Below are 11,483 nucleotides of genomic sequence, written 5' to 3'. Positions count from 1 at the left end.
CAGTCGTCTTCCACGTGTAGAGAAGAAGCAGGTCAGAGGGGGTGACGGGGCAAAAAAAGGGGGGGCAAAGGTCATGGTGGTGATGCCAGCTTTAACTGGCAGGTGACACACAAACATAAACACACACATGCGCTCGCTCGCTCACATGGCGTTCCTCCTTCTCTTCCTTACACACACACACACACACACACACACACACACACACACACACACACATTAACACGCACACACACTGCCTCTACACTGAGGTCCTGTAGGTGTGTGTTTTATTTATCCACACCCACCAGTCCAGGTCCAATGACAAAGCCAAAAACGGAAGGACACAAAAGGGGAGAAGAAAAAAAAAAAAAGAAAGGAAAAAAAAAAAAAAAAAAAAAGGAGGTAGCCCAAGGCTTAGTGGAATGACAAAAATCAAGGCATTCAAAAGGAAGGATTAAAAGAAAACAAGAAGCGGCACGCAACAACGTTGTTCCCCAACCTTCCTTTCACATCGGTGAAATGGGGATGAATCGGTCTCAGGAGAGAGAGAGGAAAAAAAAAAAAGTACAAAAAGCTAAGAAGTTAATAATAGGAAGAGGATTTTGACACACTTCAGTAGTACTTCATAGTCCTTGACAGGAGGGGTGGTCAGGGGGTTGTTGAGGGTTTCTCTGGGGGAGCAAGGGTGAGGAGATAAAGGGTGGAGGTGGAGGAGGAGGAGGAGGAGGGGTTCGTCAAGGATGCAGAATGGTGGAGAAAAACACAGAAGGCTGACGGAGGCGGTCTCCCATCACAAGAGTTCGTACTGCCGCAGGTGCATTCTCTGGATGATGTCCCGGCAGTCGTTGAACACCCGCCGGATGTTCTCTGTGTCCACGGCGCAGGTGAAGTGGGGGTAGCAGTAATGTCTGCCGTCGCCACTCGCAGTGCTGATCCGCTGAAGACAAGAGACGGGACAGAAGGGGATGAAATATAATATGAGCCGGGTTCAAGCTCCTCTTTTTCTTCAGGTGTGCTGCTTTTTTTTTTTTTTTTGGTATCTGACCTTTGACCTTTTTCTTTTCCTTTTAAGGATCACATTATGTTTGTTTGTTTTTTTTTTATAATAAAAGCTCTTCCAGCAGCCCCAGCACATAAAGTTAGACCACTTCCTGTCTCTGTAACGTCATGTTTGAGCCATGTGAGAAATAGTCCTTCACCATCTGTGACACAAAACGTGACAAAATATCTGCATATCATCACTCAGGACTGTGGCTTCAGTTAAAATACAGATACTAAAAAAATGTCATCTTGCTTCCTGATGTTTAACAAGCTTTTCTCGTTTAGATTAGCTGACACCCATTTTGATGTCTACTGTCGAGGGTTGAAGTTTCCCCGCGACTCTAAAATGATTACTTCTTGGGAATACATCACTCTCTCTGGGACTGCAGATTAATTAACATAAAAATGACATTCATTCTAATTTTCTGATTTTATTCCAATTAGATTATGTGGTAATATTTATTTTAGTAAAACAGTTTCTTTTCAAAGTCCATAAAATGCAAACCATACAGAATCATTTCATCCTCTGCTTTACGTCTGATTGGATATAAGGGAGCGTCTGACCGTCTTTATAAAGCTGACCTGGCGTTATTCTGCTTAGTGTTTCTTTTAGTACAAATTATTCTTTGGTATCCAAATGAACAGACACACAAATACAGTCATGCAATAATCCCAGGATCTCTTAAGTATTGAGGATTGAATAGCGGGAATTTCCTTCTGCTCCTTGAGCAGAAGGAAATTCCCGCTATTCAATCCTCCTACTGTCCCTACGAGAAAGTGAGGTAACTGACCTCCAGTGCCAAACAACTACAGCCCTATATTAGACAAAATGAAACCAATGTTGGTTATTATTAAGCTAAATCACTTGTGCCATTACTGTTTTATTATAAAAGAAGACACTGGACATGTAGGGTCAGAAGGGGAAGACCTCAAAATAAAGAACATTAGGTGGATTGGTTGCTTATATCCATTGTTCTTCAGCAGCTCGTCTGCGGACGACGTGTCCTCATGGAAAAGTACCAATGAGCAGAAGGGTTTTATCAAGTTCAAAGCGACATAAAATGCACAGTTGGCATTTGTTTTTGGCAGCACGGAGTATAAAACACTGAGTTATGAATTAACAGGACGAGACTATTCATGGCTGGACATTCATTAACTTCAGCTCACTTCAAACAGTCCAGACATGCAGCCATATACTTACAAGAAACTCGTCTCGGATGAAGAACTTAGCTCTCGTCACTCTTGGGTCTTCACCAGGTTCAGGAGTTGCTAAAAAAAAAAAAAGAGAAGATTCACAGTTCAACACTGACCGACATGAAGAGGAACTGTGTTAGTACTTTGGGTATTTCAGCGGGGCACAAACCTTCATTTGGTATGGTGTAGCGAGCATATTCGGGGAAGTAGTCTTCAATTTTGGATTTTCCAGCTAATACTTTCTCAGCCAGCATGTCCTGCTTGTTCAGGAATAATATGACCGATATAGTGCGTAACCATCTGAAAAACAACAACAAAATGCATGCTATGCATTTATTTTATTTAAAACAATTAGACCCCGCTTTTTAAAAATGTGCTTAAAGAAAGTCAAGAGATAGAACTACCGGTCCTTCGGACATCAGTTTAGCTTCTATGACATGCGGGTGTGTTGATAATGATAGAGGTGTTTTTTTTGGGGGGGGGGGTTATGCTGCCATTAGCGCCACATGAGGGACGTCACGGTTCACGGGTGGCGCCTTAACCCCTAAGCGCTCTCGTTTTCGTTAATGACCTGTTCAAACTAGTATTAAGTAGTGCATTTAGAGGGAAATTCTGGTATAATTTTCACTTGTTGGCTGACCTAACTACATGCTGTAGTCGAAACCGGAACGCTATGCATTTTGCTTCAACAGCTATATGCATTTCCAAAGGACTACCGGCTTTATTTACTGTTGCTTTGGACTCAAAAGCAAGTGTTTAAAAAAGATTTCTGTTAAATTAAAGTGTTTTGTAAAGCTGTAGGAGGCCTGCGCTTCTTGCCCCCCTAAAGTCTGGGTTTCTCAAATCTCTGCAATGGAGGTGTTGAGTAACATGACAGTAGTTAAAAAGGAAAACAGCACTTAGGCTGACGAAGTTGAGTATCAGAGGTTAAATTCTACATTACTGATTACATGTGTGTGTTCAGTTGATTTAAGTTCATAAACCACCATTCAAATTCACTGATTGATGATTTAAGCACTAGGAAAGTAGTAAGCAAGACAAGAAAATACAGCAGAGAAAACCCTCCTGAAGCGGACATGTGAATTAACCACTCAGCTCAAATTTCATTCATGTTTCTGACTCACCTGTTGTTCCAAATACTGCGGAAGAGGTCCAGGGCTTCCCGTAGCCTGTTGGTGTTATTGTCTTCCCTTATTACCATGTTGTAGCTGCTGCTGGCCACCACGAAGATGATAGCAGTGACGTCTAGAAATAGGAGAGGAACTACATCAGGACAGCTCTCTGACATCACGTGTGTGTAGGAATAACCCCAAAAATGAGAGGTGATGTAATGCTAAAGCTGGCAGAAAATACTTAGATGTGATGGGAGGAGAATGTGTTGTTGGTCAAGGACGTACAGTGTGGCTATTTGAAGAAGAAGAAGAAGAAGAAAAGGCTGAAAGTCTCACCGTTAAAGCACTGGATCCATTTTCTCCTTTCATCTCTCTGGCCTCCAACATCAAACATGCTATGGAGGAGACAAAATACTAGGTCAGACTAAGACACAACAACATACTCGCTGCTGCCCTCTTTAATCTTTAAAAGAGGTCATATTTCTAGTGGGACATCAGGTACATATTGTACTGTAGTTAGTCGCCTGGTTTATTTTTAATGATTATTCTTATAAAGAATTTCTTTTATTTTTTAGATCATCACAAAAGCTCCGTTTCCTGTCTTGAGCTAAATCAGGCCTGGTAAGCTCCTAGATCTTAATAGGACAAGTCTGGATACATGGATAATCAATTAATGAACACATAATATGAAGAACAGCATTATTTGCACATACTCAGTACCCTGTGTGACCCTGTATGGATGTTTGGAAGTCATCAAAGCTGAATAATGAGAAATGCACACCCAAAGGGAAGTCATGTCCCAGAGCTTTTACATCAATCATTCAGGATGATATAATTTGATACAAAGGCCCGTTTCAGATGGTAGAATAAGTCTGTTGTGTCTGCGACTGCGGAAATGGGTCATCTCATCTTACATCATCATGCTTTTATAACCGAAACCAATGGGCAAAAACTTTCAACTGGTTTAGAAATCACACCGGTCGACCACGGAGGATTCATTTAGATTCAATAAGATTTACACTCTTTCCATCTCAGCCTACAGCCACAGAGCAGGTTGGGTTCAGTGTTTTGTTCATTATGATTACGAGGTACGAACTTATGACATTTGCACGAAGGTGATATACATAATGCTGCAAAAAAGGGTCACAGTCAGATGTTTTTTAAAAGCATGTCAGCGTCAAATTATTCGCAGAAACTGGAAACCGCCTGGAAAGCCTGCTTTTCAGGAACGGGTGAATTAGGAGAAGCTGCTGCTAATGAAAGAGTGCAGACAAGATTGAAGATAAGTGGGGCGGGGGCGTGTATATATTCCTTTTTATAAAATGTCTTTATTTCTAAGAAAGCTGCTTTGTATTTTTGGTAGACCCCTCTGTGTTTGGGTGGGTGGAACTGGGAAATTGTGGCTGTTCTGTGTTTGGAAATGGGCTTTATTTTTTCTAATTCAAAGTACTGATGTTAGATTTCAAGATAAAAACCATATGTCATAAAAAGTATGTATGTTCTACAGAGGTTTTTGGGCCACTTACATGATTACAAACTTATGTAGGCAGTTAACAAGCTACTTGGCAAACGATAAAAATTAATGTGATTTGCTTTACTTTCTGGGAATTATCAGCATGGATGACGCATGTCTTTGACTGAGCTGAATCTTCGGAAAAACATTTGTGCAGTAAAGAATAAACTATTAATTAACCAGCAAAGGGAAAACACATCTTCATCATTTATGTTTTATGTCCAAGTGAAAGCTGAGCAAGACTTACTGAAAGTTCACTTTGTCTACTTGGAACCTCGTCTCGAAAATCCCTGAAGTTAACACTCGGCAGCGTAGCAGGTCCTGTAGAACATGGAAATGAAGACGTAACCAATTCAGTAAAATTTAAGACAAGCAAAAGCAAGCAAGCTTTTGGGGGTAATTTACAAACTATAAACTGTGCACATTATTGGGAGGACTGACCTGGTCCGTTGGTGTGTAGTCGTTCTGTCTTACGGAGTCAATTCTGTCCAGGAAACTGCAAAGAGAGAAACAGAACAGACTTAGATTTTGCACTAAGGTCTATCCATTTCTATATGCTTTGGGAACATGAAAGATATTAAGATTCAACTACATTAAACAATACAATGTCACTACGTATGAAAGCTGGGAAATTAATCAGATTAGTCTCCATGAATACTGATTTCTAATCCAAATAATCAAAGAAACAGAGCTCATCTCACAGAGAAACCCAAGCCCACTTTCAACAGTCACAACACAATCTTATCTATTTATTTCAACCTATTAACTGTAATCTTCAAATCTGATCACATGTCAACATACGTGAAACCTATCTCTTGTGCTGCGTCAGTTTGAACAGTTATTTAGACGTTCATGTGAGCTACACTGGCTGCTGCAAAAGGCGGCTGCCATGTCTGACTCCCTGTAGAGGCTCGGTAGGCCGGTGTTAAGGTAGCTGGTTGCCACAAGAGGGCAGGGCTGCTCAGTCTGGGCTATTTTGGTCTGTCTCTAGCCAGAGTGATTACATAAGGCGGTTATTGTGGAGGTTAGACAGCTTGCTGTTGCCTTCTCTTCACTACTGAGAGAGCATGTGCAGCAGCAGCAGCAGCAGCAGAAGCTGCTGGGCCTCTCTGCAGCACAGCAGGCTCAGGACACCGAGACTGGGGACGCACAGTCACACAGGCCCCTGGATGGTCTGAATCACACAATTAAAAAGACCCCAACAATGCTGGCCCAAAATTTATAAAGATTTAAAAAAAAAAAAAAGCTCCATTACTACACTGCTGTGAGAAAACCACTATACAGGTATTTAAGGTACCTTATGATACACGATCAAAGCTTTACATCTAGACAAATACATCTACATCTAGGCCCAAAGCAAAAATGCCCTTGAAAATACTAATGGTTCAAATATGTTTGCCAGCATGAAATGCAAATGTAATGCAAAAATCAATCATCAACTATTTTGACAATTCTTTAAATTGTTTCAATTATTTTTTTTAAAGCAAAAAAGCCAAACGTTTGATGGTTCCAACATCTAAAATGTGTCTTAAATTATAGAAAATGTCTACCAAACGATTATTCCTAAATTAAATCATAATCACAAATCAGTACTAAGGCCACACAGCCATGATTTTAAAAACAATACTATTAAATAAAAGTATGGAGAGAATGGTCCAAATGAAGTAAAAGATACAGCAGAGGAGATAAAGGTGCATCGGGTATTTCTGGAGGAGAAGAGTTCCCAGCCTAAAGCTGAAGTTGGTGAGTGAATCCAGTATGTATGTAGGACACAGATGTGGACCAAATAGCATATCTCACCATCCTTAATTTTTCACCCAAACCGTCTGTAGCTTCAGGATGTCACAAGACAGTCGACGCATATAAGATGAGTACGCCAGGGTTTTTGCATGGTTTCAGCTGGAGATGGTTGCCAGTTCATTTTCAATTCAACCTTAAAAAGTAGCCCACCCAACACATCCATGTAGAATTAAATAAGCGAGAATGAAAGAATGAATGCTCTATTATGAACCATTAGGTAACAGAGACACAGCTCATGTGCTCTGACAACGTTTTCATCACACCGACTTTATTTCTGCCTCACACAGTCCACACAAAAGGAGAAGTAAGGCTATTTCTGAAAGTGCACTACACTTTCTCACAGAGCAAATGCGTCTACAATATCACCAGACTTAACAGTATTGAGGAAAGGAAGGGCTCATTTAAAATGATCGTCCATGAGGAAATGTTACGCAAAATGAACTTGAAATTGAAATGAAAATCCATTGTTTATATTGACTTGTTGATTTAGTTAGAACAATGTCACAAAAATGACAAATGCACGCCACATGTTGCCACAGACTAAAGTGACATCTAAAAATTGCTTATTTTTTCTTTTAGTGCATGCTACACTGTGTACTCATTAACCAGACAAGGTATGTGTGCCAAGTCATCTCCCCAGGCTGATCAGAGGTCTAATCCAGTACGAAAAACTCCTGCAATTCTCCACACCTTGTCTTACAAATTGACCTTTGGACAGTTGTTACTTTCTTTCTTTCTAAAGACCTTTACCACCTAAACCTGAAGCTTAGAAACCCTGAGGAGTTTATGACCACTAGTTATACTGCAGAGCAATGGGTTTTTTTCCGCTTGTGACCCCTTGTCATAGTTGCTCATCTGTACATGTTGTGAGAAGTATAAATGAAGTTTGATTTTAAAGAGGTAAAACTTCACAAAAACAATTTGTATGAGAATGGAGTTTTTTCTCCTTTCTCACCTGGGGCAATCAATTTATTAAACACTAGATTCAACTAGCAACTGCTTGTGGGCTTCCCACTCCTAGAGGGCAGTAATAACTAAATACAGTTGGTGACCCCCCAGAAAGGTAGCAATGGATAGAAACATGCGTTCAAAATGTATGTTCGACATTACTGATTAAGGGCTGAAAATAACTTTATATTCATCCAATTCTTTCTTTAGTCTGCTATTTATTTTCTCAATTAATCATTTAATCTCTAAAATGTAAATAAACTGTGACAAATGTCCACATTTCCTAAAACTCTAGGTGGTGTTATCAAATAGCTTTTCATGTCAGACATCAAAGATATTCACTTATCATCACACAAAAAAAAAACTCGATCAACTAATCGATTATCAATAATCAATTTATGTTTCAGCTCTATAATAAAGAGGGCATTTTAATGAGAAAGTAAAGTAAACTAAAAAGTTTTTGCTACTACACACATCATCTTGAAATGGAGAGGAAACACAAATCGGCGGTCAAACTCAGCAACATGCACAGATGTACGTTGGCATCATTTTGGTTCAAGAACCACATTTAGCAAATCACACAATCTATTTTTAAATTAGTACTTCCTTGGAACCAAGGCGAACACAACCAGCAAGCCCATTATACTGCACTGTATTTGACAAGACACAATATACAGTTGAGTATCACACATACTCATCTCCCCTGAGCAGACACAGAATCACACACAACAACAACAAAAAACATACGAAAAACCCAAAAATCTCCAGCTTTTGCCCCATCACTGCAACAATGTGAGAGTATTTTTAGTGAGCCTTCCTTGCAGAAACATAGCTAGGTTATAATTACTGAGCACTTTGTGACTGCCATGTGACAGAAGTACTATTGGTAGAGCACTGGAGAGCCAAATATAGTCCTTTTACCCAGCAAGAAAAAAAGAACAAGGGTCCTGGATGTAGGAAGAAAAGCAGAAAAAGATAACATTGATTACCGAGTGGCCGTCCAGATAATGCCTTATCATAAGGTTTGGGTGCAGTTTTCAGAGGCTACGGTTGTTCTGGTTGAGTGCTACAAATAGACAAGCTGGGCTTTAGCTCTGGGGAAATATGTGGTTTGTGTTGGTTTCTTCAACTTCCTCTCAGAACTATTTTCTGGTGGCATCAGGGATCGTTATGTTATATGGTCGTTTTGTCAAGTTTGTGGATTTAAGGGGTAACAGGCCACCAGTTTTTCCACTTTGTTCTTATTATGTGTACAGTACATAAATGGTAAATTATGGTTTATAAAAACAAAAAGATCCAGTCCTTGACTGCGATTGGCTGAGCCGCTTTCAAGGCCGTTGTAAAATACGCTATAAACACACAGCTGTGACTGCCTCACAGTTTCAGTATTACTGCGCCAATTAGTCCGCCAGGACGTCAATGGTCAGAAGTACTCAACGCAGTCATTCAATGAATGCACACAAAAAAAAATACACAAAGATGCTGGCTAAAGAAACAAAGAAAGCCTATAGAAATGTCTGTTCGAGCAGCCAGTAAGTTCATTGCTGCCACCCAATCCACCGAACTTTTATCTCCATCCAAAGCGGACAAACTAGTTAGTCCAACAACCTATGGTAAGCTACGTTAACAACGTAATTACCTAGCTTGCATGTATGCATTTGTATGCTCACTTTTCTATAGCTATGTTTCTATAGCTATATAGAGCTACAGCTAGGGAAAATGGGCATAATAGTGGCTAATGGTAGACACATATGTTTTTATAATGTAATTTACAACATGATGAGAACTTTTTTTTTTCCTTTCTTTCTCCTAATACTAGAGAGCCCATGGGGGAGAGGGGGGGGGGCATACTTCATCTGGTTCATGTTGCCACGGATTTGTTAAACAGCCGGCACCGAGACAACCACTGCCTGACTAGCGTAATAGCATACTTTCTACTGCGTCTGTGTGTTGCTTGGCAGCCATTCTGCTAAATGTCACTGAAGAGCTACATTGCTTGGCGGATTAACTATAATTTTTCTCAATAAATTATTGCATTTTTTGTTGCTGTGTGTTTATTTTATTAAACATTGTATAGGTTTATGTAGTTACTGTTTCATAAAAGGAAGAAGCCACTTGAGGCCACGAATTACTAAGGGGGTTTAAGGCAACGCCCCATAGCTGTTGTAAAATCACTCTAAACCACGGTCTCTCTGGGCTTTTTGCTTTATTATTATTATTCTTTATAAATTTGTTGCTTTGTTTATTTCCACTTTAATGTCTGTTCAAAACCATCAAACCACATTAATCCAGCTTTAACTTCACATTTATCTTTTACTAGTCCATGACAGTTTGTTCTTAATTGGCAGGTTGAATACAATAAAAAAAAAAAAAAAAATGCACTACTATCTTGTCTATTACAATCCCGTCTGCTGGGCTGGGTTGTCTCTGTATTTAGCCCAAACACACTGTACTCATCCTGCGGGCCAGTCTGGGTTGCTATGTATAGGACCTGTTGTGGACAGTATCACAGTGACAATATATTGACTTGGCCTGGTCTTTCTGTGTTGTTGGCCTCATCTTTCCATTAAAAACACACACACACACACACACACACACACACACACACACACACACACACACACACACACACACACACACACACACACACACACACACACACACACACACACACACACACACACACACACACACACACACACACACACATGTTGAGGGACAGTTGATGCGGGTGGGGGCCTCAGGCCTCAGCCCCCACGTGGTTCAGGTCACATGCTGCTGCCCATTGAGCAGAAAAGAGGGTAGAGGGAAGATGGTGGTAGTGGAGAGGCGGGGGCATTAAAACGCTTCACACCGAGGCTCGGGGACATGGGTCACCCAGCTCCACGGGGTCTTCTCCCTAAACCAGAGCACTGATATAAGCTCTCGTACCATTAGGTCGCTTTCGGAGAGCCACAAAAAAACAAACATTTAAACAAACAGGCCAAACTACAAATAAAGCTACAAACACAATTAAGTAGACAACTGGCTAAGAAGTGAACCAAACTACAATTTCACTTAAAGATTCAAAACAAACTGTCTGCATCAAGACAACACATGTCCAAAAACAAAAAGCCAGTTGTGGACATGTGCAATAGTAAAAAGACAGTAAAAAGTTACAACAATGCTGGAGTAAAGTCTGGAAAAAAGTTCACTTCACACCAACCAACAGCTTGCAGTCTCGTGCTCATTTGATAATTGGGTTGACTTTTTACAAATAATGGACCATCTTTAATTAACAGTGCAGAGGATCCGATCAATAGTTTCCATATTTTGAGCCGCTCAGGCCAGCATAATGGACTTTCACTTTAGTCTCCAACTGACTGGTGACAGCGCTTTAAAAACTCACTGCTGGACACGGCAGCAGTAGCAGTGCCACAACTTTTCTAACTGGTGAAGCTTTATTTAAATGTTTTTATTTTGTGCCTGTACATATTTTCTGGTATCATATATTTACTGTAACTCAGTTGTGGTTTATGTTTATTTTGCCATGAACAAAGAGAACAATTCAAAGTGGCAATCCATGTCATTAATTTGGAATTAATAGGAGAATAAAAGGAGTATGAGCAGCGTTGTTCTAACATTGCAGACTGAAAAAAGAAAAGAACACCACCTTAAGTTCATTGATGGGGCATCAACGTACAGACCACACTGTTTGACAAACAAACAATCTCTGGGAAGTGCAAAAGCAGAAACATGACCGTAACAATGACTGCTCATTATTAAACAGGACACTAAAAAACAGGATCTCCATTTCAAATCTTCGATAAGGGCTTCATCTAACAATTTTATTCAATTATGGATTCATCTCTCAATTATTTATCTTAAAAACTTTGTCTATAATATGTCTGAAAATA

At 40.0% G+C, this 11,483-nt stretch overlaps 1 protein-coding gene across 2 annotated transcripts in view; it reads right to left on the bottom strand.

The window, feature by feature from the left end:
* Window positions 1–269: 269 nt before the first annotated feature.
* Window positions 270–11,483, bottom strand: part of LOC120568300 (guanine nucleotide-binding protein G(olf) subunit alpha) — a 60,839-nt gene continuing 49,625 nt past the window's right edge. For both annotated transcript variants that reach the window (XM_039815709.1, XM_039815710.1), the window contains exons 6-12: window positions 5,281–5,335; window positions 5,087–5,160; window positions 3,663–3,721; window positions 3,339–3,459; window positions 2,384–2,514; window positions 2,222–2,289; window positions 270–916 (exon numbers count right to left, since the gene is read on the bottom strand). In XM_039815709.1, coding sequence (XP_039671643.1) covers window positions 770–916; window positions 2,222–2,289; window positions 2,384–2,514; window positions 3,339–3,459; window positions 3,663–3,721; window positions 5,087–5,160; window positions 5,281–5,335 — 655 coding nt within the window. In that variant the 3' untranslated portion in view covers window positions 270–769. The remainder of the gene's footprint in view (window positions 917–2,221; window positions 2,290–2,383; window positions 2,515–3,338; window positions 3,460–3,662; window positions 3,722–5,086; window positions 5,161–5,280; window positions 5,336–11,483) is intronic.

The sequence above is a fragment of the Perca fluviatilis genome, chromosome 11, assembly GCF_010015445.1.
Source record: "Perca fluviatilis chromosome 11, GENO_Pfluv_1.0, whole genome shotgun sequence".
Taxonomy (NCBI): Eukaryota; Metazoa; Chordata; class Actinopteri; order Perciformes; family Percidae; genus Perca; species Perca fluviatilis.
The sequence above is the reverse complement of the archived record's forward strand: the minus strand, read 5'-3'. Positions and strand labels throughout refer to the sequence as shown.